General features: G+C 45.6%; 7 protein-coding genes across 7 annotated transcripts; 5 read left to right on the plus strand and 2 right to left on the minus strand.

Annotated features, from left to right (window-relative positions):
- The first annotated feature begins 5,878 nt into the window (after positions 1-5,878).
- C8R40DRAFT_1112675 (uncharacterized protein) lies at positions 5,879-7,020 on the plus strand. Its single transcript, XM_046228424.1, has 2 exons — positions 5,879-6,186; positions 6,245-7,020. Exons 1-2 carry the CDS (start codon positions 6,044-6,046, stop codon positions 6,774-6,776), a joined length of 675 nt encoding a protein of 224 aa, XP_046084682.1. The 5' UTR covers positions 5,879-6,043; the 3' UTR covers positions 6,777-7,020.
- C8R40DRAFT_372283 (uncharacterized protein) lies at positions 6,479-7,494 on the plus strand. Its single transcript, XM_046234862.1, has one exon. It carries the CDS (start codon positions 6,767-6,769, stop codon positions 7,433-7,435), a length of 669 nt encoding a protein of 222 aa, XP_046084683.1. The 5' UTR covers positions 6,479-6,766; the 3' UTR covers positions 7,436-7,494.
- C8R40DRAFT_1112684 (uncharacterized protein) lies at positions 7,153-9,561 on the minus strand. Its single transcript, XM_046228425.1, has 7 exons — positions 9,382-9,561; positions 9,058-9,332; positions 8,934-9,003; positions 8,285-8,885; positions 7,885-8,222; positions 7,707-7,833; positions 7,153-7,656 (listed from the first exon to the last, which is right to left on the minus strand). The coding sequence occupies exons 1-7, from the start codon at positions 9,525-9,527 to the stop codon at positions 7,555-7,557; spliced, it is 1,659 nt and encodes a 552-aa protein (XP_046084684.1). The 5' UTR covers positions 9,528-9,561; the 3' UTR covers positions 7,153-7,554.
- A 602-nt stretch (positions 9,562-10,163) lies between these two features.
- Positions 10,164-14,781, plus strand: C8R40DRAFT_1070810 (uncharacterized protein; the record flags this gene model as incomplete). Its single annotated transcript, XM_046226271.1, has 9 exons — positions 10,164-10,467; positions 10,519-11,843; positions 11,893-11,963; positions 12,019-12,487; positions 12,539-13,261; positions 13,422-13,514; positions 13,627-13,749; positions 13,805-13,896; positions 13,956-14,781. The coding sequence occupies 9 exons, from the start codon at positions 10,164-10,166 to the stop codon at positions 14,779-14,781; spliced, it is 4,026 nt and encodes a 1,341-aa protein (XP_046084685.1).
- Positions 14,782-16,265: 1,484 nt separating this feature from the next.
- On the minus strand, positions 16,266-18,096 carry C8R40DRAFT_372382 (uncharacterized protein). Its single transcript, XM_046234863.1, has 9 exons — positions 18,003-18,096; positions 17,804-17,876; positions 17,560-17,749; positions 17,462-17,491; positions 17,283-17,403; positions 17,050-17,200; positions 16,900-16,923; positions 16,528-16,720; positions 16,266-16,461 (listed from the first exon to the last, which is right to left on the minus strand). The coding sequence occupies exons 1-8, from the start codon at positions 18,006-18,008 to the stop codon at positions 16,605-16,607; spliced, it is 711 nt and encodes a 236-aa protein (XP_046084686.1). The 5' UTR covers positions 18,009-18,096; the 3' UTR covers positions 16,266-16,461; positions 16,528-16,604.
- A 690-nt stretch (positions 18,097-18,786) lies between these two features.
- On the plus strand, positions 18,787-20,606 carry C8R40DRAFT_372426 (uncharacterized protein). The gene is made up of 2 exons (XM_046234864.1): positions 18,787-18,960; positions 19,024-20,606. Exons 1-2 carry the CDS (start codon positions 18,911-18,913, stop codon positions 20,297-20,299), a joined length of 1,326 nt encoding a protein of 441 aa, XP_046084687.1. The 5' UTR covers positions 18,787-18,910; the 3' UTR covers positions 20,300-20,606.
- Positions 20,607-23,999: 3,393 nt separating this feature from the next.
- On the plus strand, positions 24,000-26,524 carry C8R40DRAFT_1049377 (WD40-repeat-containing domain protein; the record flags this gene model as incomplete). The annotated part of the gene is made up of 11 exons (XM_046224559.1): positions 24,000-24,196; positions 24,265-24,415; positions 24,471-24,607; positions 24,660-24,757; positions 24,816-25,102; positions 25,161-25,295; positions 25,353-25,469; positions 25,519-25,790; positions 25,908-25,989; positions 26,047-26,176; positions 26,226-26,524. The coding sequence occupies 11 exons, from the start codon at positions 24,000-24,002 to the stop codon at positions 26,522-26,524; spliced, it is 1,905 nt and encodes a 634-aa protein (XP_046084688.1).
- Positions 26,525-26,670: the final 146 nt, after the last annotated feature.

The following is a 26,670-nucleotide window of genomic DNA, read 5'->3' on the forward strand; positions in this document are numbered from 1 at the left end:
TACTCAACCCTGCAACTTGATTGGTCTATTAGACTAAATCGCAGTCCTTTAGATTAATGCATGATCTTGTTCTAGAAGGAGTATTTGATAATTCCTGAGTTCTAGAAAGTCATTTCGAGTCAATCCTCGGTTCATGGTCACTTGAGTAAGTTCTTCCAAACTCCTGCCAGTGTAAGGTCCAATAAGAATACCCTTGGTATGTCATACGTGAATGGTCATCCTTCGGATGTAGTCCGAGTCTGGTATAATCCTGTTTGACAAACAGGTAGACTGCTATCCGAAGGTAGTATCGGGGATGGGTAAACTAACCAACTTGTGGTAGTATGGGTATATGGTCCCTTCAACTTATTAGACTGATTCAGTATTGACTTTGACTGTCAATCTGGGTCTCAATTACAGTCCTCTTGATACAAATCTATACGTGAAAATGTCACAATTCACAGCATAGACGTCTAGCCAAAATTTAGGCGTGTCAGCGTTGGCTCCGATAGACCATAGAGCGTCTGAATCTCATGCAGGCAAGGCTGCGGAGATGGGACCACTTTCAGCAGCTGAGGGCCGACAACTCTTTACCATGGTAGGATCCACCATCAAGAAAGAATTTGCAGCTATCTACACATCACAGCATCATCTTCCACAAGGATCAGCGCCCTACGGTCCATATCCATATCAAGGTTACATCTGGCCATCACTGCCTGTTCCGAAACCTTCTCTCCTGCCATCTCTGAGTTCTTACCTATCTCAAATGGCAGCGCCAGCACCAAATCAAGTGATCTATTCCAGTACAGGATCATTCACTCCTCAACCATCAACAAAGATTCTGCCCGAGTTAGATTATCTCCCAATTATTCCGAAGATACGACCTTCCCCAAGTGCATGGAAGCAAGTCATCATTGATTGGGAACATCCTGACCCATCTTGAGATCATCACTATGCACTGAAGGACTGGAAGCCAGAATGGGCCAAAGTGACTCAACAGGCGGCATTATATGGTCAGCGAAAGTTGATTGCATTGGAATTCATCGAGAGGTGTGTATTATTTCTACAATGTGTATCTCCACTCAAAGCAATTTTGTCTATATCAGGTTCGAGCGGGATGAACAATCATTTCAGCAGGCCTATTCATGTTGTCAGGATGGAATCACTCAACTTTTGCTGCAGATACGGGCGTCGAAACAGGAGAGTGGTACAATAAAACGCTGCAAGGGTAAAAATTCCAACTTTGCAGATATCTAACAATCCTTCATTAGAAGTACATACATATATATTCATATCTATTCTTCAGCTCAGTACTATACCTATACCTATTCATATCATATAACTATTAACTATTAACGAGGAGGCGACAATCGTCGATGACAACGACGACGACAACAAACGGAAGCAAAACCAAGATAAACGTGTGCCGAGTTCTCCGGCAGAAGACAGCGGACGAACCGGTAACGTTACCCCGCTCACCCAATCAACCCCGATCAGTGATTTCCACCCATTTTGGATCCATACCGCGGCCCCGCCCGGCAGGATCAATTTCGCGTGGACCGTGGGCAGAACACGTTAAATTCTCCGGAATAAGTTAAAACATTGTGTACATTGGCGGTCAAAACTAATGGACCCCCCGTATTTGGAAGGTTTGTTCCCACGGCCTTTGGACCACTTCGTTCCTGCTTGTCTGCTTCGCTGGCAGGCGCAGTGGGCACGATTCACTGTCTTTCTGTGTAATTCCTTTGTAAAGCAATCCTATCTACATATAATACATGATCATCACCAAGAAATTCCAAGAAAAGCTGCACAAAACAAGAATTTCCACTATCTGTCAATAACCAATCCACATGAAGTCATTCTCGCGCAGAGCAACCAGGCAGCGAGGGAATGACTGATACAAGTGCCAAGCATACACCTGAAAATCCTCAGACCCCCATTCAGCCTTGATAGCATCAAAATACTGATCAGAATTGAGAAGATTTGGGTTTTTGTGGGCGGACACAGCGCTGGACTTCATGCCAAGCATTCTCAATGGGGGAGAGGTCAGGAGAGTTGGTGGTAACGAGCTTGCCTCATTTTTGTATGAAAGAGAAAGGAAGGAATCAAATGGGCACTCCAACCAACCAATCTAATACACAATATGCAAGTTCACTGCTATCAAATTTATTTAATACCAAGGGGTAGCGTTGGCAAAGGTTCCGCAAAGCTTTGAGAGCTAAGTAAGAAGCTTCGATCAACCAATTTGAATCGTTCTAAGGATTTGGTATATTCCTTTGATTAAGGTAGATTCAGCACGATTTGTGCTTTGATTGTATTGATATGGGTATATCAAGAATTGGGGGTTTGAATCAAAGTAAATTAAAAACTGAAACACACAGACCCCTACAGAGGGCTAGAACTATGTGCTGGCACAACCACACAGCGTGATTTGCCCTTAAGACCAATGACTAATCCTAAGTTCGAAGAATACCCAACAACTGGATATACTTCTCGCAGTTACAAGAAGCAGAACACGACATTCCTATACTTCCAAGTGCTAGGCCCGAATGGCTGCTAGCGAAGAGGTTTCAGTCTGGTGGGAGTGTGTCTTTCCTTTTTACAGATTAGCACTGCAACGTTGTCCCAAAATCACTTCCATTCCAGATACATCGGATTGCTATTTATACATACAGGATATAGAGTTACACAGTACAATTAATTTAATAAAATAAACGTTCGGAACTGCAAGGAGACTTCTACAATTGGTCAGATACCATTTAATTTGAATCTTCATATCCTTATTTGGTCCATAATGGTTCCAAGATTCTAGTATACCCCCAAACATAGGTAGGTACTTCAATATTCATCTGATTTAATTGTTTTGGAGAATGACTCGAATGGTGTTCAACACTTACTTCGATCATTTGTCAACTCATCTGGAGGCAAATCAGCTCTCCTCGATTCTAATCCTATTAATCTGATTCATCTGGATTAAACTAATTGCTTCTCTCTTTCAATAGACACCCATTATGCCTATACTCTATCAAGGGAGTTACACATAGTATTCATTTAATTGCATTCTTCAATATTTTCTATGTCAGGACTCTCTGACATTCATTTGATATGTCTTTGGAGCCTCGCAGTTCTTTGATCATTCTTCTAGTCATTTTCCTTAACCATGCAACCTAATTGGTCTATTAGATTAATGCATGATCTTGTTCTATGGTGCAATCGGGTATAACACAACCAATTTGGAACAACTGAATTATCTCACGTGAATTTATTTAAATTTCTTATCCCTATTACAGAAATGCATATAATGATAGAGGGAACAAAACTGTAAGACCAATTTTTGATACCTTCAAAATTGAGGAAATAAGTTCCCACCGAATGGCACATTTCCAAAATAGGAAGCTATTAGGGTTAGGGTTATGCTTATAATCCTTTTACTTTCTTTATTGTCTCTCATTGTACCTTGATAAATATTACATTCACATTATTTTCAAGTCAAAAGCTTTTGATTGCATGCTTAGGCACTATTTGTGACTCTCAGAACTGTTGTTTCTTGGTCAAAATAAACAAGTATAGGCACAAAAATTTTTCGCTAACCCCAAATGGCGCCTGTTCCTGATTGGTTGTGTTATACCCGATTGCACCATAGAAGGAGTATTTGATAATTCCTGAGTTCTAGAAAGTCATTTTGAGTCAATCCTCGGCTCATGGTCACTTGAGTAAGTTCTTCCAAACTCCTGCCAGTGTAAGGTCCAATAAGAATACCCTTGGTACGTCATACGTGAATGGTCATCCCTCGGATGTAGTCCGAGTCTGGTATAATCCTGCTTCACAAACAGGTAGACTGCTATCCAAAAGTAGTACCGGGGATGAGTAAACTAACCAACTTGTGGTAGTATGGGCATATGGTCCCTTCAACTTATTAGACTGATTCAGTATTGACTTTGACTGTCAATCTGGGTCTCAATTACAGTCCTCTCGATACGAATCTATGCATGAAAATGTCACAATTCACAGCATAGACGTCTAGCCAAAATTTAGGCGTGTCAGCGGGCCAAGGAAGAATGGTGGTGAAGTGTTCACTGAACCATTTCATGGTCTTTTTGGACTTGTGTTTACTGTCGTTGTCTTGCTGGAAGAAGAAATTATCTGGGTGATGAGGTGGAAGTTTGGCAAGGAAAGGGAGCAAGTTGGCCTCGAGAACTGCAATATACTGGTCCAAATTCACCAGTCCTGTCAGCCATACAATAGGCCCAGTGCCCCAGGGTCCGATACAAGCCCAAACAAGCACACTACCCTTGTCTTTTCTCTTTCCAGCCCCATGTGCAGTTTGTTTCTGAATACAGTACTCATCTAACTGGCCTTCTCCTCTCTTTCTTTGACAATATTGCCTGATATCTGAGTGCTCGAGCTTGAACTTCTTCTCATCTGAGAAGATGACTGTATTTTGGTTGAAAATCTCGAGTGATTCCCAAGCAACGTGATTATTCCACCACAGACGACGACCAGCAACATGCTCTGGCTTCAACAAAGGCTTTTTCGGTTGGGCAAAACCCTCATATCCAACCTCGCGAAGGTTTCGGCAGACTGTGTGCTCTGAAATATCAGGAAAGTAGCAATGTTGCGCATGTGCTCTATCGCGCAGTTTCCCACTGTCAAACTGGTCTGTAACCTCTTCTAAAGTAGCTGTATTGATTTTCCGTGGTCTCCCACCAAATTTCTCCTTCCTGGCAGTCCAATAGCAGTCATTGCCATGTGCTTTTGCCTCACAGTAGTGCTTTTTAATGGTGTTTTTTGAAATAGATGTTTTGGCAAATAAAGGCTGGCCAAGAATTTTGCTCCAAGACATCTTGTCCTGATCGCAATAGATGAAAATGGCATGGACTTTTGTCAGTGTGCATTTGGTATATTCTCGGGGCACTTTGTGAGGATTCTGTAGGGTTGCGAACATGTGGCTTATTATGGAGGCAGCATCATTTTGTGCTTGCAGGGCGTTTTAGGTTTGTTTGTCAACCTCCGGAGCTTTGTAATTTAGTATATTAATATATTCCCTATCTACGTTACACAAAAACAGAGGTATGGGTGTTCAATCCACTGTATAACACAGAAGAACAAGGAGGAGCGATGAGTTCAGGCACTGTGAGAAAGGTTTTTCCAAATACGGGGGTCCATCAGTTTTGGTCGCCAGTGTAGTTTACAGCGTTTGCCCGGACAGGGTTCTGGTAGAGCTTCCGGGGGCCTGAATTGGCACACCTTTTTAATTATCTGCAGGAAACCAAGAAGACCACACCATTCTATCATAAGTGAATATGTGGGTATGAACGAAATGCGACCTTTTTACTGCTTGATTTGGGCATGCCTTACATTCAGCGTATGGTCATTGATACCCAAAAAGCCCTAACATGCCAGCCCCAGGCCAGCCTGACTCTGTACCCTATGTACCCTAATTCGACAAGATTAAAGGATCCGAGCTTTCAAGTCTCTGTGGTTGTACTGGAATTTTGACAAAGTCTAGACGGATATTGACAGACATCGATGCCCATGAAGTATTCAGCTCAAAGTAACACTGACGTTCAGCGCGCCGCCTGAACCACGGCCTTCTTTTCTTCCGTGCTCGTCTCAATGACCGCGCGCAAGTCATAGGAGTAATGGGATCACCATCAGTCTTTTGACTCTGCGCGTCCTAGTTTATTATTCAGCCATTTGAAAGTCTGGTAAGTGCAACCTCACGACACAATGTCAACTATCTGTATCAATGCCTGCGCTGGAGTCGACGTGGTAAATGGGCCCTTTTTTTGTTTGATCTCTTCATTAACCGCAAGTAAGTATGGTAAATGTGCCATTGCTAGACATGTCCTCATGGTATAAAAAGGTGAAGACTACGCATTCCAAGAGTGTTATAGGTTCGCCTTCTTCGTCATTGTTCTCATTCTTGCGTTGTAACTTTTCTTCAAGTTCTCTCCTAAATTGCCTGTGGCAATTCATCCTTGAAGGATTTTCCATTCGTTCTCCAATCGTCTTTCTTTGTTTTGATTTTGACTTGCTTAATAACACTCCATACTACATAGACATGTATGTTTACGCCCACCTCTTATTTTTCGTCGCATTTGCCGTATTCACGAGTGAAGCGTCCCCGCTCGGTGATCGTGCCACTCTTTTAGCCAGGTACAACAACATCCCCAATACAGGTTCTCGCAGCTTCATTCTTCGAAGGTAATTATTTCCAAAGATCATAGTCATACATTATACTGAGAGATTTTTCAAACTCAAGCCAATTAACGCCCCCAATCGCCTGCAACGCTGCCCAGCCATCTGCACCCCCTCCTAGTCCATCCGGATCCGCTTCGATCAAACGGACAATTCCGACAACTTCCATCACACCGACCGGTTGGAGTGACCTGTGTGCTGCTAGCGGAATACACGACATCTCCATCACCGACCTATGCTTTGACTTAGGTCAGGATGGATGGGAGTATGCTTTATCTGCCGTTGCCGATGCATGCGTACAGCAGAATATCGCAGACGAGATGATCTCTTTTGCCAAAATTCCGGGTATCCTCAACTCGGATGATATCATCTCATATGCGATTTCGTACCGCCAGCAACCCAGGGAGGCAGTCTCAGTCCTAGGAGTCGTTCCATCCACTCTCTATTGCATGATTCCACCTGTGAATCCTGAGTTGAGTAATATTGAGAACGTGCAGCCTGCAGGCGTAAACCCAGGACTCTTTGGTAGTCCTAGTGTGCCCGTAGTGCCGTTTGGATCTGGTATGTCTTCCCTCAAAATAAAAGGATGGATTTGATGACCGGACGGACGATGCTTATAGATGGCACTTGCCCATACGGCTCCACCCCAGATGTTAGCATATGTGCTTGCGCAACCATCAATGGAACCACTGGAGCTTCCAGCGTTCCCATTCCAGTTCCAGCAAATACCACCAACTCGACCTTAACCGGTGCCAATTCCACTTTGACCGGAAGTGATCTGACGAACGGTACCGGAGTAAACGCCACCTCTACTTCGACCAGCAGTGCCGCAACGTTGAATGGCACGGATACCACCAACTCTCCTTTGACAGGCAGCGGTTCGACTGGCACGGACTCCACTTTGACTGGCAGCGATTCGACAAATGGCACGGATATCACGAACTCCACTTTGACCGGCAGCGGTTCGACAAATGGCACGGATACCACCAACTCTACTTTGACCGGCAGCGATTCGACAAATAGCACAGATAGTGCCGACAGTTCGACACTTACCTTCAGTAGTTCAGGAGCTACTAGCACAGGGATCAGTGCCACTGTTAGCATAGATACCGCCACAGCTAGTGCTACTGCGACGTTGATTACTAGCACTGACAGCACTGACGCGAGCATTACCTCCACCGCAAGTGCAAATGCGTCCACGGGAACATCGGGAGTAACTTTCGATGGCAATATTCACGATCCAGCTGGACGTTAGAGATAAGATAGTCATATACTTGTTGTAATGTTTTGAGAGTAATGAAGACTGTTGTCGAGGGTCTTTGTCATGAGAAAGGAACACGAGAATAGTCAAGGCGTTGTAGGTTAACTTATGGCCTAATTGAGGTCCATATCCTCCTCCTTGATGTCCAACTCCACTTGATTGGCATCGCCATCGTCTTCCGATTTTTCATCAGGTTGCCAACGGTCTATGCTGACCTAACATCTTTTTCAGCCGTCATTGTTCGGAGATGCGCACAACTGCACACCTTCAGTGATCCATTCTTTCTAGTTTTTCGGAGAACAACATATCCAAGGCGCATTATGTGTTCATTATAATGTTCTTCTATGACCGACGACAGGAGTTCCTGCACTTGCATTCCACTAATTATTAGCCTAAAAACGATTCATCAAAGGACTTTGGGACGGAAAATGAATGATTCATACGATTCATCCCGTAGAAAGTCATGCTCGGGACCACTAAATCTAGTTGACTTGGGCAATTCCAGGAGGTCCAGAGAATACTCGCAGTCTCGGTCGGGGCAACACCATTTGACTTGGCCAGGATGTATGACAGGAGCATCCATCAACCACCGTGGAATTGTTTTTACCCACTGAACGTCGATATCAGAGTCGGAATCGGAATCAGAGTCGGGAGGCGCCGGTGCGTCTTCGAGCGACATGTCACTATCATAGATCGGTCGACCATGGGCGTCGTCATATTCGGAGACTTGTTCTACACCCGGGTAACCTTCATCGTCAAATACATCGGGAAATTCATAGTTCTACAAAAGCCAAAGCTAATAAATATATCGAGATTGAAGAGATTACGAACAACCGGACGAACAATGCATCGCCTCTCGATTCGTGTTTCCCATCCACCTGGAACTGTTCCAAATCGTGACAGATCAATAGAGCCGGATTTTGAAGGTCGCTGCTTTTGCTGAAAAGATTTCTTCTTCGAATAAGGTATATACGGGTCACCCCATCCCCATTTTCTCCATGATTGTGTCTCGCGTTGTAACCTCCGCTTCTCAGGTTTCGCTTGTTCTAGCTTTAGACAAAAGTTGTACCACGACTTCAGATTGACGTAAGTATGGCTGGTGTGCGAAGTTGCAAGCTGTTGGGCCAGAAACCATTCTGCATGAGAAGCCATGACTCCGTAAACTTCAGCACTGGAGAGGTGTCGAGGACGACGAGGAAGTGTAGTATTGCCTTCTTCGTCGACATCCGAATCGAGGTCCTGGTCAAAGTCATGGCGGTGATGCTTTGCTCCTAGTTGGTACCGACGTTTTAGAGCGAGCATGATGCGTTTGGAAGTACGTTTCTTCAATGGATAAGAAGGGTCTTGTACATGGAGTTGCTTCACGAAGTCGTAAAATCTCCAGTGTTCTAAATAGTTACGACTTAGAGCAGCAGTCTTGATATCCAATGAGCGGATGATCCAACTAATGTAGGTAGTAAATACAGATAACTGAAGGGACAGGATTACTCACAAAACAGGTTTCGGTCTCGGAGTACCAAACCTGGTCGGAAATACCAGCTCGTCTTCGTATCGACCTTCCTCTGCACAGAGAAGTTAGACGAGGCGAAAGATGTCGGTATACACCAGGAACTTACTACTGAGAAACGAAGCTTGATGATTCTTTTTACAATAAATCCAGACGGAAATCTTGGACCCTGTACCCGGTGCTGTTCCATATAGACTCTTGAGGGTCAGTCTACTCTCCTCGATATTACTATTTTGTGCTTCGTCGCGTTCACGCAATGCGTTCTGAAGTGCTTCGTGGCCTCGGGGTGAAAGCCATCGTAGGTCTTCAATTTTCAATATGCCAAAGAACTGTACAGATAGGGTATTCTTGGGAGGTGTTGCGACGTACTCTGTTTCGTCCAAGCTATTGAATACAACATCAATTTCGCGAACAGGCACTGAGAATGAATTACCCTGTAGATTTTTTCTTGGATTTCATGTAAACATTTCTTAATTCGAGTTTCTTTGGTGCACGAATCAGTTTTGGAAGGTCTTGGGATAGTATAAACGCATCTGGATAAGGGCCAAAAGGTTCTGAGATGAGATTTAGCAGGGTCATGAGAGTATTGAATCAGAGAGTATTATTATTGAATCAAGACCCAAACTTAGCGCCGGCCATAATAATGACTTAGACGCACGGGTCTTCATGTGCTGTCAGTAGGGCTGCTCAATTCTTGCCTCACCTCACCGCCTCACCTCACGAGCTGTCACGGAATTCCGCTTTTGGATGTCTGATTGATCCGGGCTGATTTACCGTCGCCTTGTTTTCTCGTTTTCATCCTCTCGTTTTCGTTCGACAAGACTGTCCGGTTCATCTTCGTTCATTGATGGTATGTAGCTAGTACACCTACCTTACAACAACACTATCAGTAAATTCACCATCGAAATTTTGTGCTTCTTCATCATCAAAGCCATCATCAAGTTGAAAGGAATCATCATTGGAGTTATCGGAATCCTCCATGAGGTGAGAGGCAACAGTAAAGGCTTGCGCGATGTCGAACAACTCATTCTGCACCTCTGCACAAGTAATCTGAGGCATAATGAATATAAAGTCTTGCTAGGTCTTGCCTGGGTCTTGCTGCAACTACTGTAGATTACACATATGGTACCGATCAATCGGACATCCAAAAGCGGAATTTCGTGACAGCTCGTGAGGTGAGGTGAGGTGAGGCAAGAATTGAGCAGCCCTAGTGCCATGTCTTCCGACTCTCCTACTAGCTCGCGAGCTTCCACCCCAGTAATTCTAACAGCCGCCGCCAACGCTTCTTCTCAATATGATACTGCTACACCCACTGCCGATCCCAGCTCGAGCCGCTATCGGTTTACATACGACCCTGAACGACGTGGACCAGAGAGCATCTCTGGAACGACCACACACGGCCAAGACTATTTTGCTGCGGCTCCAGCAGGTCTAGGCTTTCATTTTGGCGGGTCTACAGTGAGCTTAAATCTTGGGGCCCTACCCAACGAATGGAGCAGCTCAAAACATGGATTTCATGGTAAGTAGGCAGTTCTTCAATGTTAACGCGTTGTTTTGACAATATCCACAGCAATATCAACTGTCCTTAACAATCCTCACAAGAAACAAGCACCGCCGAAAGCTCATTCAGCTTTGCCTTCTGTGATGCCCGCCGAACTCCCGCGCGTACGACGGAAGGATTTCGACTCATACCTGCAAGCCATAACACCGGAATGGGAGAAACTCGAGAAGAGCTTGTCATCGAACGCAGCAGACACTTCACAATTTGAAATGCAACAGAGAGCTGGCCCATCATCAAATTTCGGTCAGTCTAATCGCAAAGGGTCAATTGGTTCTTTAGCTTCATTTTCCTCCTTGGAACCTCTCAACACTTCCCGGCTACAAGCGTTCAATCCTAATCAACCCAAAAACCTTCCTTCCCTAGAGTCCGTTCCTTCGGTATTTTTCCAGTCCGATTTTGACTTGGGGAATCCGCAGACGTTTGCTCTCATTACAGATCAGGATCAATTTGGCGAGGGTGATCCAACAGTTATTGCTCATTCAGTTCCGCTGCTGGAGAGATTCTCTCACTATGCAGATACTGTCGAGCTTCACCTATCCAACGAGATTGCTGCTCGCGCGCCTTCATTCTTTGCTGCCTTGACCAACCTTCACACGCTTCAATCCGAATCCACCGCGACGTTGTCCCAAATTAGTCGTTTACGCCAAATGCTTGAGCAAGTAGACGAGACTGTGGCAAAGAAGGGTATGGAGGTAATTAGTTTGGAGAAGCGTGTGCAGGGCGTTGAAGAAATAGAAAGAAGTGTCGAAGGCGTGAAAGATGTTGTTAAATTCACTGGAGAAGCCCGAGAGAAAGTCGGAAAGGGAATGTATGGTGATGCGTTAGTCATACTTAGCGTGCTGGACGATATGTGGAATGATGCTTTACCAACCCAGTCTTCACTCCCAAAGCAACCCAGTGGGCGACTTTCATCACTACCACCAACACCAGAGGGCGAAGAAGCAGATTCAGAATCCCCGCCGCCGGGATATTCAACATCTCCTGTCTCCTTGACGCCATCTACATCGAAAATAAAACTCCTTCCTTCATTGGGAATTCCTCTTTCTCAGTTAAACGCGTTCTCAGCACTTCCTAGCCATTTACGAAGTCTTACTCTAGAGATCGCCTCTAGTCTGTCTGATGAGCTGGTTTCAATACTTCGTGATGATTTACTATGGCGGATCGGAAACGGCGGTTCCATTGCGACGGGCTCCGGGAAGGAAACTGTCAGTGAAGAAACGAAGAACCAGCTGACAGAGCTGCTGGTCGGCTTAATCAAAACCAGAGGGTTGAAGGAAGCAACGTTGAGTTATAGAGAAATTGTATTTGACGAATTCAGAGGTCTTATTAGAAAGGTGCGTGCTTCCTATCTATAATATCATCCCCTCATCCTCGACTGCATAGCACTTTTCTGGGTTCGAGGCTGAGTCACCTAGCCCGACACCTACTGATCCGACGCTCAACTACGCTGAAAGGTAGACGGTTCATCACGTTGCTATAGAAATTCTCCCTCACGTTGATCCCGCCCAGACCCCAGCTTGCTACGCATTTGCGTTCTCTTTCTCATCCAGACTTCATGTCTGTCATACGAGCAATATACCGTGATATGCTGAGCGGTGTTGAAGGGCTACATGTCCAAATAGCTTTGTTGGGAGAAATTTCAGAATCTATCGAGGCAACTGAACGCGCTACAAAGGCAGCCAGGCAAGGAAAGTCTATACCAGCTCCAACGCCGTTATCTTCAGAATCGCCCTCATCGGGTGACAGTACTTCCGTCACATCTTTGCTTCTTGCTGAGCTGACAGACACACTCTCGTCTGCGACAGAGCTCGCACACACCCAAGCTGCTCAACTTCTATCATCTCGTTCCGAAATTCATGCCGGTCTCTCACTACCGGAATTTGTGGAATTGTTCAACGATACATGGAAGTTTGTCGTGCGGAGTGAAGTAGTGTGCAGAAGGATGATTGTAGGCTTAAGAGGAGCTGTCGTATCACAGGTTCGCGAGATCCATGTATGATTTGACGATGACCCCTGACGTCTTCGATAGGCGAAGGCATTCTTACAGACGTTCCACCAATCCCGTCTCACCCAGTCCGCAAAACTTGTAGAAGATGAACAATGGAGTCCTCAAGATGTCTCACTCGACATACAAACCACGGCAAATACTATCGTCGATACTGCTATGAAAGATCCTCCTGAACTCATTTTGCCATCAGAAGCAGCGGCACCAACTTCGTCAAACTCTAAAAGTTCCTCAATACTTTCTCCATTCAAAAGTCTCCTGCGGAGTTCTAGTACCACACAAAATGGTAACGGTACAGGTTCCCCTAGCCAACCGGCGGTACCAACTTCCATTACATCCTCGAATTCCAGATCTTCCAGTCGTGGCACAGCTACCAGCACGAAAAAGTCTAAGCACATATACGTTGAATCCAATTCCTTCTTCACCGTCCCCGCCACTTCATCCGTACTCTCCCTATTAACGGATTACCTCGCTGTTATCATCAACCTCGGTATTCTTACAACCGACACAATGTCACGTATCATCGAGTTTCTCAAGGCTTTCAACTCTCGAACATGTCAAGTCGTGTTAGGTGCAGGTGCGATGCGCAGCGCGGGTCTGAAGAATATAACGGCTAAGCATCTCGCACTCGCGTCGCAGAGCTTGTCGATTATGATTGCGCTGGTCCCGTATATTCGAGAGACATTTAGAAGACATCTTAATTCCAAGCAGGCGGTGATGCTAATCGAGTTTGATAAGTTAAAAAGGGTACGTATCTTCTCTTGCTATCCGTTAAAGTCTTGTGTACTAGTACTCTCATTGGGTTGTCATTGCATTCTATTTCTTCATTGCTGTTGCTGCGCAGCTCTCATTAATTTGAAGGACTGAACCTTCTGACCTTTTTTAAACTTTTTTGTGGCTTTTACAGGACTATCAGGAGCACCAGCACGAGATCCATGCTAAACTTATCGCAATTATGGGCGACCGTTTGAGTGCGCACATCAAATCTCTCCAGGCACGTGTGATATCAGCGCTTCTCAATCCCCTTGCATTCCCTTCCTCCCCACGTTTATGAATCTTCTTACGAGCCCCTTATGTTATCTCGGCATCATCTTACTTCTTCAAATGTCTAGACCATAAACTGGAATGTGCCTCCGGCTGGCAGCGGCGTTAACGATTACATAGAACTACTCGTTAAGGAGACCGTCACACTGCACAAAGTCCTATCCAGGTACCTTTCGGCCGCGGTTGTTGAGGTAGACACAGTCTTTAGTTACGTCCCCTTGGAGCACTGATTTTTCTCGATCTTAGGATGTCATGAGCCAAGTGTTCGCGGCAATTAATCACCGACTCTCAGAAGAATATAGCAAGATTGAGCTACCTCACGCTGAAGCAAAATCGAGGTCAGTCCAGAACGAAACAAATTTAGCCGTTTTTGTTTCTGATTATCACTTGTCTCAAGACTTTTGGAGGATGTAAAGTTCCTGCATCAGAAATTGTCAGCTCTAAAAACCATTGGTAAACCTAGCATGATGCTTGAGACTGTCGTTCGGGAAAAACCGATTCCTAAGCTACCAGGCGCCCCACCAACTCCTGTTCGAAATGGCTCAATGATGTCTCCACCAAATAGTGCTGCCTCGAATGCAAGCACGAACCAAAGGCTCAGGGGATTACTGTCAGGCCGTACGACGTCTTATGACAGGTCTTTGCCAAATTTACCTGGACCAAATGATAGGCCTCTGCCTCCCCCTAGATCTAATACTTCTTCACCACATACGGACAGCAGAACGACCGAAAATCCAAGTACACCGACTGTATATCGGTCTCTCAGTCCTAATCCATACCAACGCTCAGATCGTCCTCGAACTCCTCCTCCTCCTCCTCTTCCTATTGATGTTGAAGCCGAAGTACCTTCGCCTCCTCCTGATGGATCTTCTGCTTTTGGCTTCAGGCAGATTGAGGCCTCACACCGGCACCTAGAACCGGCCAATTTCGATCCACCTTCCTCTCCTCGATCACCGCTACTTGCTTCCCCGCAGCACCTCAAGGATCAGAATGCAGTTGTGAACAGCAGACCTTCCCTTCTTGCTCCATATGATCCTATATTATCAGCTTCCACCCCCGCTTTCACCTCTACATCTGAGGCAGTTTCGCCTCCCACTGATGAAACGAATCGTACAATGATCTCAGAATTAGATCCTTCGACGGGGTCTTTGCATGATTCAGCGGATGCTTCAATGCCCACACTATCACTGGCATCATCTCGGGAGATTGAACATCGTTCATGATCCTGATGCCTCCGACAGCCTGATTCAAGTGCAGCAGAGTGTCGGAGGCTAGTTATAGATTTGTTTCGCCGTAACTCAAAAATGAAACCGACGAATCAGGCATAGGAAGGCATAGTCTCGCGAGCTCTGATGTACTCCGTTGTTCATTTGTAGTCTTCCGTGTCGCTTTAGAGTTCCAGAGAATTCACAGTCGTTATCTCCGCTTCCTCTGACCTAATTCTTCGAGATGGAAGAGGCGATCGAATTATAGATTGTGGCATTGCGCGGCTGTGACATGAACAAATTCAGTATATACCTGCCCCTCATATATAGACCTTGCTTCACGCTATCTCTATCCCTATCTAACCCATAGCCGGGAAGTTGTTGGGTAGCTTGGCTACCCCTAATCCTTTCTGTATAGAACGTCTGGGTGGTGTCCTTTTTTCTTCGAGGTGAATATTGCCCATGTCTATAGTATCCACTTGTACGGGACAGCTTTCATATTCAAGTGGTGTCGAATCAAATCAGGACGTGTCTAGAGAATGGCGAGTGACTCCAAAGTTGAAATTCTTGCGCAATAACAACGGAACGTTGACGTGTTTAAGTAGTGGCAATACTTACAGGGGCTCATATAGGCCATCGGGAAGTCGAAGCACGAGTGCGGCTTTGCGGGGGAAGGTGCTGAAAACAGGATGGCGGCATATCTTACTGGAGCATACCGAATGTCCAATCCTATGATAATAACAGTGTAAATGACACCCATATATAGGAATCAGGATGTGTAGATCCAAATAACTATGTTCATTACTATATTGGGATTTTCTCTTCCCCGAGGACCTACGTTAACAGCAACCAAAAGTATCAAAGTAATGACTATAGATTCTGAGCTCACGGTAATCGCAGTCGCCATTGCCATTCACAACTGTCCAGACTCTTCGGACCGTTCGACCTGGTTCCTCCTGATTCCTGTACAGGCTACGAGGTGTAGGACTGGCGAATTTCCTGATCCTAAACCCTCAAATGACCGTACTGGGCTGTTCCAATACATTTTTTTCTTCATCCGCATCGAGCTGTTAGGTCCGAAAGACCAGGATTAACTAGTGTACTTTCAAACCGTATCTGTAACTTGTTCATCGAATTAATTTTGACGATGAATGTTCAATATTTTGATGATTACATACCCCCGAGTCCGAGTATTAGCGGGCTGTCCTGGAGCTGTCGGCTTTCAGTACATGAATTAATTCTCTTCGCGACAAAGTATTCGAGGAGTTTTAAGGCATAAATCCGATGTTTCCGTTGTTACTAGGGTCTGAATCAATCGCCTTATGTTATGAGCCCATTATTGGAATCAGCCCAACTGGATTAAGGTGTGTACTAGAACCTGGCTCTGTTGCCAATAGACAACAGTGGAAAACTCATACGACTACCCACTGTTGCCACAATTTACAAGGATGCTGTCGTAATTTTTACTCATTGAGCCAAGCACTACTAAATCGAGACCGTGATGGGAATGAAATGCAAGTGAGCTGAGGTCACTTAAGGTAACATTTAACAACAGCCAACAGCTCTTAACCTGTGCCAGATCACGACGAGCGGAAAAAGATTGAGACCCGCTGTTTATTCAATCACAATCCCAATTCAGACGATGGTGATATTACGCCAACAATACGTTAGACGGACAAGTACAGGCCAAGTAGTAACCTTTAGGGAAAGGAAAGGAAACTTTATAACCCGTACGGCGAGTCCTCAAGCGATTTCACAACTGACCGAATAGAAACGAGAAATCACAGAAAACTCGAATCACATTCAAAACAGCGCTTTTGATTTTGTACGCCGCTGCTCGCTCACGCGTGTCGAATGCGGCGAGTCGATAAAATTATTGATGTGATTCTGCAAGAATCATTATCATGTATGTACGTGATGGAGGCTCTTGAAGGGCGCCTTGAGGGGCTCGCCTGAGCTAAGTATCGTACCCTATATAGGAACCTATAGTCTTCCATACATATTGTATACTCACCGATACCATTGTTCGCAAATTGGGTTAGTGAACGTAAGGAAGGAAAGAATAAATGTATAAGGAGCCGCATAAATATTGGGGGTTGATCGTTGATAGAAAAGTTATTCGACGTACACATACACTTATCTGACTCGAATCAACAGACCCTGACACAGTAGATCAACTCGAACAATGAGAACCCACGTTTTTGACTGACAATATCCTGGGATTGTGAAAAGGGAGAAGACAAAGAAGAAGATATCAGCCAATAGTCTATACATACACATAATTACCGTTTAGGAAACCTAATCGGTCACACCAGAACGAAGACTCGCTAGTTGGATGGAACGAATCTAGAAGGTGGAGAGACTGCGGCGTGATGCAGATTGCTGGAGGAAACTGGGCCCGAACGATTGTGACCCTACCAGTCTGGCTTGTCGGTTCCTATCGTTTGGCTAGTAGTAATCGCATAACATTCGTGGTGCATTCCGTGAGGTTGAGAACCACCACAATGATATCAACTTACCACTTCCATAACGGCTATTGAGGGCCAAGCCAATTGATTCGAGTCCGAAACATTGGCAGGACAAAACATGCATGATCCATACAAGAGATATTTCACGGATAAACTGACGGAAAGTCTTGTGCTTGGGAAAGATTTCGGGGTTCTGTTAGTATCATTTGGTGCATGAGACGAACTATGACCTTGGGGAAGGCGAAGAAACGCATCGCGTGCTGTATGACGAGCGGGGTAAGAGTGCACATTTGTACGTTACAGAATTGAGTCAATGAAAGATGCATACGAATTCCGGAAAAGATTCGGGCGGCGGACACTAGACATCAATAGTCTAAACTTGGTGCGCATTGCAAGCCAGAACAGTGCTAGAACAGTGTCCCTGTGAGTGAAAGAAGGACGGCTTGATGGCGATGATTGGCAGGCAGGCTCTTTTAGAAGGACCTTGACGGCTTGACCGACGTCCGGAAAGGTACTCTCTAATTTTGTCGTGATCAGATGAAGAATCAGACAATCCAGGGAATCGCGAATACTGTTGATGTTTTTCTGTGGGGCAATAACGGCCAGACAAGTTTGTTGGGGAACATCGAGAGCAGTCATGGGTCCCTGATGAAAAGGTAGTGATTGACCCGGGGCGGAGGATATCAGCAATGCGAGATAGCATACGTAGAATAGAAACATGAAGGTTATGGTGTGAAAGAAAACAGGATTCCGTGTGACACACTAACTCACCATCATAACGGAAACGAATGGCGGGTTGAGTGAAGGTAAGAAAAGATGCCACTACCTGTAACGTAGGATCAAAGTTTCAAACTCGCCTTCACCTTAGTTATACAATGATACATGAGACGAAGAGAAATGTACTTAGCAGTAGAAGGGAGTCAAGGTGCTGACAACGCAGACGTGAAGGAATTTCATCGCCACAAACATTGGGATATTGGGATGGCAACCAAAAAAATAGAACGCGACGCCTGCAACGACGCGACTTCCTCGGTCACCAGTGAAGTCATCATATAATGTAATCTCGTTTGACAGTCTCGTGCTCCCGTGATTTGTGACAGTGACGAGCCTTCGTGCATTTCTGTGGAACCACCTAGGTAGATATGTAGCGTCAAAGAGCGTCAAAGTAGCGCACACAATCGGCCTGAGAGAATTAGACGAAAGAACGTGTACGACAAGCATTATGAAGGCGGTATTTCAAACGTGTGATGGCGTGATAACTTACAAGAGGCGGGAAATTTGTCTCTTGAATGACTCGATCCTGAGAAATTGAAGATTGTCGAAATTCGGAACAGACGAAACGTTGCAAGTTGGAGAGTGTACGGTATATCAAGCCGGAAATCTAGGTGACTCGGTCAAAGAGTTGTTGCGCGCCCAATTCAAGGTGAGAAATCCTGACTGAGTTGACTCGTGAGAAATTCAAAGCGAGATTTAAAAAATGTGATTTGCCTAACTGTCACATAGTCACAGATTTAGTCGAACAAGGGATCGAGATTTACATCTAGATCCCGACCCAAATTGGCGCCCTGACTCGTACAAGGCTCTTTAAAACGGCAGGCCTCTCTTTGATTCATCCTCCCATCATCCAACAGTTTTTCTCTTGAGCTCGTCGGTGTAAACGACGTCCACGTATCCTGATCATGTTTGAGGAAATCTGCTTAACTTGCGGTAAACATCTTTCGGACGATGGGTACGTACACCCGCCCTGCATTTTTCTTTCATGTACTTAAAATGTGCTTCGCATTTCTTCTAGGCGTGTATATTGCAGCGACGAGTGCCAAAACATCGATACTGCTTCGCCGTCTATTTCTTCTGCGAGCAGTGCTCTTTCCTCGCCACGTTTTGGCTATGCCATAGGCGGTGAAGTTCCAGCACTGGTATCATTGGCGTTAGGCAAAGCATTGAGAGGTTATCACACCAGAGACCATCACTCTATCTCTTCATCTGCTTCTTCCACCTCATGCTCCGTTCTTACCGACGAAGAAGATGAGGATTCACACTTCGTCTCCGGTAGCGAAGGAGCTTATCAGGATGAATATGCGGAAGGAAAGTCAAAATCCTCAGGCCTTTACCCGGTATTACGAGCACCTCTTTCCTATGCTCGACGACCTTCTGGTACAAACAACGTACACGCTGCACCCCATGTCCTTGGTCGTGTACCTACTTCTGCTTCTACTTCCGGGCACGTGTATAGTGCACCTCGGAGCGCACCTATCCATTCCCATTCCCAGTTATCTACGGATGATGAGACCTACTCTGATTTCGGAAGCCCAAGCCGAGATGAATTGGATTCTTTTACCTCTCTCACAACCCCCGACGAGGATCAAAACAGGTCTACAATAACAAAAGCGAAACGTACTCGCAACCGTGCCAGTTTACCCGCCTATTTTTCTTTGTTACAAGTATCCAGCGACGCCCAACCGCGTGTATCCCTTTCTGTCTCTAACTCTTCGGGTCATTCGGTAACGCGTCCATCTCCTCCTACCCCAAAATTGACGATCGCCGGTATGCCTATTCATCCGTCCACGGCTCCACCCGCTGCCGTCATGCAAGCGACACCTCGTGGACGTCGAAGGGACTTGGAAGCCTCCCGAAGTACTCGTGTGTCTAGTAACGACAGCTCATCCTCTAGGTCTCGTGCCGAAAATCCTTTTGCGCCACCTGCTACCGCTTCCGAAGCATTTCGCTCCCAGCTGAGCAGCAAAGGGAGCAAGAGTAGCATGGAAAAGATTCTTGACTGGACTGCTGTATCCGGTCTATCTCGTGGTCGGGCAACCATTAGACGAAACAGTTCTCCACCACCAAAGATGGTTTTGACTGCAGATACGGAGCAGTTCAACATTGTTTCAAGGGGACGAAAGGCAGATTCAACTAGTCGTCTAAGGAGTAGAGGGCGTGTCATGGTATCTGAACTCGATGGTGTGATTGTCAACAAAGAAGCTCCTGGGTTTGGCCATGGACGTAGTGGGTTGCTTCATAGAGAGCAGGCAATATCTCAACGTTTTATGAGTGGCAAGCCGTCTTTTTGATTGTGCCCCGTTCGCCAAAATCTGCCTTGTTTCTGTCAACGCCTTCTCCGAAAATTCATCGCACTTTTTCCCTGTCTAATCAATCAACAAATTGCACAATTTCGCATGCTCTCAAACTCCGGACCTTTTCTCTTCTTGCATCGCCCTCTGTATTAGAACGCATCTCAAGTTTTCGTCGTCATCATCATTCATCGGCATATATCCATCTCGGCAATAATTATTCGACTTCACAATCGCAACGCAACGCCTTTCAGCTCGCATTAACAACCAACCTATCAATTACCATTAACAAACAAACACCCAACTTCTCCATCGTCTCCATGCTATATAAATCACCCTACTTCGAAAATTATACCTATTCCTTCGCTGTTTTCCTTGTGCTATCAACTCATTTGCATCGTCGTTTCGTCGCTCTTAACCAAAGTCGTAGAAAATAGGAAACCCGTTCTGTATCCACTACATACATATCATTTTCGTATTCCGCGTTCTCCACCAAAAAAAATCTGGGGATTGCCTCATATTTTCGCTTCACGTCTTCACTTCGCATACACAGTATCGCCTACATTAGCCACAGCAAACAATCATGAAAATTCATAGCTATGTAACTCATCCATTACTTTGTGCTCATATGCCGTGGTGTTACAGGTGTTAACCCGGGGGCAATACGGCAATCATCCACGTGAAAAATTCTTTCCGCCCACATCGATGTCCATTTACATAGATGATTTACGATGACTACTGTCCTTTTTATGCGTTTTCTATTCCCGCCGCTACACCTCGTTATGGAAGGTAATCCTTGTGCGATAAGAAATTCGAAAGAAATCCCTTGTTTTTTTTTCGGATTAGAGCCATTCTTCAAAATCATCCGAGGTCGTTGTTACTCCCCGTGTTACACGCGCGTGTCGCGCAAGACAATTGTCCAGAACCAGGTACGCAATGTATATCTCTTGATTATTCCTGGCTCTATCTCCAAGTTCCAATGCTTGGCTAGGGCCTCTCTTCTATCAATCGGTCCTGGCCATGAACATGTTCATTCGTGATCTCGGCTCAGAGCTGGTTCCAGTCTTCCATCGTAAATTAATTCGTCGTACCATCTTGCATTATGGAACATCTTTTTCCTAAGTTTCCTTTCACTATATCCGGGAATTTTGACTTCCGGGAACCATGCTGAACCATGCCCTGACTCGTTTTTAGATGCCATGATTACCGGTGTCCGTCCAAATCCAAAACACTAGCTGTCGATTCTCGAAACATAACGCCCAACTCGGAATCCAGTCTCATCGCCTCTCGCCGTCAAAACCTTGTAGAACCCGACTCGATTGGCTTTCACTGATTTGCCATTCTGACAAAAAATCGACGGCCCTCGAACTCGTCCGGAAACGTTCCCGAAGTTTATCTAGGTGTCAGGACGACCGATGATACCTCTCGGTGTCACAACGAGCTGCACACCTTTCAAGCGCGTTGAGTAGTAATACCGGTACGAACTTATATTCTGTCACGTATGTTCATTGAGTCACAGACTGTTGAAATCGTCCTTTCGACGCCTCTAACGCATCAAGCATTATGATATGATATTACTGTATCGCATTGGGATGGCGCGATATCAGGTCTCTTCCTTAATAGTCTGACATTCGTAATAACGCCATGCAGCGCAAGACCCTTCGATTATAAGCCGGTTTTGCGTAGCTCGCTTCCACTGTGCCACGCCATAAAATTGTACAGAACCTTGTGGAACGATAAGAACTATGTAAGCCGACGTATACCTTAGTTACCGACGTTGGCGAGTCTTCCTTTGAATTTTAGGCTCATCACTCATCATGATGTTTTTATGAACATATAGGTCAGATATTCATAACATGCTATGTCACCGTATGTCGCCCTAGTCTCTATATCTACATGATAGATATTCCTATCATGGGACCAACGATATCGGGACTAGTCTAGGACTAGATATTATTGTCGGTTCAGGAAGGTTAATCGCAAGGTACATCCCGGTACATCCAGAATGAGACTGGCGGTGGTAGGGATCATCTTTGGTACATCAAAACTCCCTCTAGGGAAAGTTTGTCACTCCGACAATGACAATGACACGTCCACAGGGTCTATCTCCACATCCACAGGTGATTAGTCCGAAATTCAAGTATAAGGTCGACCTTTTCTAAATCTGTTGCGCACAATGTGAAAGGATTCATAGCCGGCTTAAGGCTCTGCGACAAGCTATAGCTCTGGTCAGCGGGTTTGTATCCCTTTGTCTTCTGTTGCAATGGCCGGAACTGAAGTGCTTCCGAGTCCAAATTCACTGGTCCATATACAGGGACTAGTGAGCGTAATGGGTGGGTTTCCTCTGCCATTCTTGACCAGACTTGACAAGGATATTGGAAGATCTCCACGGCTCTCTTTCGAATGCCATCCCGTATCTTCGATCTCTAGATTGGATGCAAAACTCTAACACTAGCCAGTGCAGAAACCTACCGGGATCCTTCCCGAGGGACAACGCTAAGGAAGGTTTCGGGAGTCTAGATGAAGATTCGGATGCTTTCCTGTCTGAATTGGTGTACGAGTTCGTTGCTTTGCTCGCAAGCCTGGGAAGAGCAACTACAGGCTGCGCCCCTAATATTCGACTGACTCTCTGTTTGCCTCTCCCACTTGGATGCCCATACAGGTCTTTATGTGTCCCAGGGCCCAGACACAATCTTTATGTGAGGCTGAACTGCGGGGAAGTCCTACAATCAAAGAATGCAAGACTCAAGTTACCGATTGTTCGTAGTTCGCACTACGATCACGAGATGGACCGCCAGTTCCCTATTCAACATCAGTGTCTGCAGCTCTCTTTGGCATTCCGTATTTACGGATGGTCAGTCTGCAAATTGGTTGATAAAGAAATGGTCGTTATTGTCGCCCGACTGTTTGTCACTGGGAGAATTTTAGAGTATTGTTCTCGCACCATAAAACATAGTTCTTGTAAAGTGTTATAACAACTTCTTGTACTGAACTTAGTGGAAATAGAAACTGTGCGAAATCAACTGACAACTTGAAACGAGGCTTCTGAGCTTACCGACATCGCGTGTACCCTAGGCGAATGCACTGAAAGAATAATCCTTCACGCAGCTCTTCTCAAGAGACTATCTCTTTCCTAATTTTACACGGCCACCATTGATTCTACTCTCACAAATATTTCCCGGCCTTCCCCTCGGGAGCCGTCGTCTTCAGTGACTTCCTCTTCCAGTCTGGAATCTTCACCGGTCCAGCTGACGTCCTCAGCGCCAGTCTCTTCTACTCATCCATTACCACCAGCAGCATCCCCAAGTCTTATTCCGACGACCAGGACAAGGTCTGAGCTGGAGAATCCAGAAAGCAGTAGCAGTGAATCGCTCTTATCTGCTCCCCCCATCGGTACCGTTCTTACTCTAAAACCTTTCTGTTTCACGAATGACTAAGTCTATTTACTTTTTTATCCTTAGACGTCGAATCACCCAGAGCTCGCAAGAGACTAAGAATCGACAGCCCTATCCCTTCTACATCTTCCATCTATTCTCAGTCACAGCTCTCTGCCCGTGTTCCGAATATGCGCCTTACTGAATCAAATGAAGCATCATCTTTCAACTTGCCCAGTTCTGTGACTTCTGGACTTTCTTCAAATGGCATAGATTTTTACTCTACCAGTAATGGTCGCAGTACTTCGACCAACGGAAATGGCTTTATGTCACATTACACCAACGGGCACGGTGTTTCTGGAGCTGGAATGAGCGGAAGCAACGGCGTAGTGGCGGAGAAACATGGCAAAGGCGCTCCTTCTCGAGTCAATCTCCCTGGACATCTATTGTACGAGGATTCAAATGTGGACAGAGAGGAGTTTGTTCGATTGTTGCTGCAGAGTTTAAGAGATGTGGGTTATACGTGAGTTTAGACTGCGAATATCGTCCCAAGCACTTTACTAATTATAACGCGTCAATGTCTTCCGTCAGTGAGTCAGCAGCTACGTTAGAGGCCGAGTCAGGGTATTCAATGGAGGAACCGCAGGTCAAACGATTTAGAGAGTATATAGTGAGCGGAATGTGGTCAAAGGCGGAGGATGCACTGCTGCGGTTAGGCATAGTAAACGAGGATAATTTATGGGTGCGTGGAATCTCTTTTGCTTTAGGCTCATTTTATTGACTTTGACATACTCTAGGATGCCAGATTCTTAATAAATAAGCAGAAATATCTAGAGCTTTTGGAAGTCCAAAAAACTACCGCTGCTCTCCATGTATTACGAGCTGAACTAGCACCATCATGTCCTGAACCCGCTCAATTGCATGTATTGTCAAGGTCTGTGTTGTTCCTTGCTATCATCAATCATACTTGTTGATTTCCCGTATAGTTTGATGATGTGCACTGAGCCGGAAGACGTTCGACAGCGCGCAGGATGGGACGGTGCCTCGGGTCAATCGAGACACCAACTGCTCCTGGACTTACATCGTATGTCGACATTCGGATTGCTCCATAACTAGGTTCTATCAACTTTCTTTCCGTTTAGGTTTCATTCCCCCATCTATCATGATTCCACAACGAAGGTTTCTCACCCTTCTACAACAAGCACACCAAGACCAACTCCGACGATGCATATATCATAACACACCCCTTGAATCAACGCCACTCTCGTTATTCAGCGATCATGAGTGTAATAAGGACGGCTTTCCTGGAGTTACAACAACGGTATTACAAGGGCATGTGGATGAGGTTTGGAATGTGGAGTGGAGTCATGATGGCACTTATCTTGCAAGTGGAAGCAAAGACAAAACTGCCATCATATGGTACATGGGGGTGAGTCCAACGATATCATAATCCAACATACGGGTGACTGAGTTTTGTGTTCCTGCAGCCAGATACAAGGAAATGGGAAGCACACTTGATCCTTAGGGATCATCCATTTCCCGTGCACAGTATAGCATGGTCATCAGACGATTCCATGCTGCTCACAGGCGCCGAGCATTTCATCAAATTATGGGACGCAAAGGTTCGTCCACTGTTTCGATTCAATACAAACGTTCATATCCTCTTTCCTGGTATTCAGACGGGTTCCTGCATTCGAACAATGGATGAGCACACCGAGACCGTGACAGCTCTCTCGTGGCTTCCAGATGGTTCAGGCTTCATATCAGGGGCATTAGATCGCAAGATTATACAATGGGTAGGTCTATTGCTCCGCAAGCCTGCTGTACACTGCTTACATTGTGCAGGATGCGGAGGGCAAGAAAAAGCTCTCATGGGGCCTGACAGATATACGGGTTACAGACCTCGCCGTTACACCAGATCTCTCACGCGTGGTGACTATCGGAATGCATGTTCCAACTCCATCGGAGTCTTCATCACTGAGAGGAGCCCGTAATAGTGGTAGTTCCGGCGATGGTACGACGTCAAACTCAAGTGGGAATCCCTCGTCAGTGAATGGGATAGCACCTACTGAGAATAGATTTGTCATATACCAATTATCAACAAGACAAGTAGAGTCGTAAGTTTCAAATTTTGTTATCACTCTCTGTATAGACTCGGTCCTCCTGCCTTCCATCGGACCTCCTTGCCTGAGAAATCACTCCCTTTGATGTTTCTCATCCCAATTCTATCACAGTTCCATCAAGTTGGACGGTGAGCTTACGAGCGTGAAGGTTTCGCAAGATTCCCATTACGCCCTAATAAACCATTCACCCGATGTGAGTTCTTTCAGAGCTATTTGCTATCGTACTCTCTCACTGATGTAAATCATGCAGGAGATCCAACTGTGGGACCTTCGTCTTGGTCGAATGGCTCGAAAATTCACAGGTCAACGACAAGGTCGACACATTATCCGAAGCTGCTTCGGTGGGATCGATGGTAGTTTTGTTGTCAGTGGCAGTGAAGGTAGTTCTGCATAACATTTTGCCTTTTATGAACACTAAACTATTCATAGATGGAAATGTCTATGTATGGCATCGCGAGACTGGCTCTTTGCTCGAAGTTCTGTCTGGACATGGGGAAGGGAGTGTGAACTCAGTGGCATGGAACCCGGCGAATGAGCGCATGTTTGCGTCGTGCTCTGATGATAAAACTATCCGCATATGGGAGGCACCCAAGCCCGAGACGAGTCTAGACGTGTCAGGGCATACCGACTATCCGGTATCCTACAATGGGAAGGGGAAAGGAAAGACACGCCAGGTGGATGGGGAGGCAGAGAACGCCGGAATGGCAAGTCCTTCTACGCGATTGTGAACACAAACTGTGCGCCGAGCGTGACTCTTCGTTCAATACCAAGATAAAGGCGATCTAACGTCGTGGGTGCACTGATGAAGATTCTACACGTTCCTTGCGCAGCAGCTTTGCTTTGCTTTCTTTTTTCTATTGTCCTAACTGACATT

This window comes from Lentinula edodes, assembly GCF_021015755.1.
Source record: "Lentinula edodes strain Le(Bin) 0899 ss11 chromosome Unknown C8R40scaffold_25, whole genome shotgun sequence".
NCBI lineage: Eukaryota > Fungi > Basidiomycota > Agaricomycetes > Agaricales > Omphalotaceae > Lentinula > Lentinula edodes.

Bases quoted from the DNA above. Each gene is read 5' to 3' on its own strand.
- C8R40DRAFT_1112675 (XM_046228424.1), top strand. From the start codon at position 6,044: ATGTATGTTTACGCCCACCTCTTATTTTTCGTCGCATTTGCCGTATTC. The intron at 6,187-6,244 runs GTAATTATTTCC...TTCAAACTCAAG, and splicing joins CGCAGCTTCATTCTTCGAAG to CCAATTAACGCCCCCAATCG.
- C8R40DRAFT_372426 (XM_046234864.1), top strand. From the start codon at position 18,911: ATGTTTGAGGAAATCTGCTTAACTTGCGGTAAACATCTTTCGGACGAT. The intron at 18,961-19,023 runs GTACGTACACCC...CATTTCTTCTAG, and splicing joins AAACATCTTTCGGACGATGG to GCGTGTATATTGCAGCGACG.
- C8R40DRAFT_372283 (XM_046234862.1), top strand. From the start codon at position 6,767: ATGGATTTGATGACCGGACGGACGATGCTTATAGATGGCACTTGCCCA.
- C8R40DRAFT_372382 (XM_046234863.1), bottom strand. The intron at 17,201-17,282 runs GTAAGTTGATAT...GCCAAACGATAG, and splicing joins CAATAGCCGTTATGGAAGTG to GAACCGACAAGCCAGACTGG. The intron at 16,721-16,899 runs GTGTATGTGTAC...TACGATACTTAG, and splicing joins TGTTGATTCGAGTCAGATAA to CTCAGGCGAGCCCCTCAAGG.
- C8R40DRAFT_1112684 (XM_046228425.1), bottom strand. From the start codon at position 9,527: ATGACCCTGCTAAATCTCATCTCAGAACCTTTTGGCCCTTATCCAGAT. The intron at 9,333-9,381 runs GTAATTCATTCT...TGTATTCAATAG, and splicing joins TCCAAGAAAAAATCTACAGG to CTTGGACGAAACAGAGTACG. The intron at 8,223-8,284 runs GTTCGTCCGGTT...TGGCTTTTGTAG, and splicing joins GAATCGAGAGGCGATGCATT to AACTATGAATTTCCCGATGT.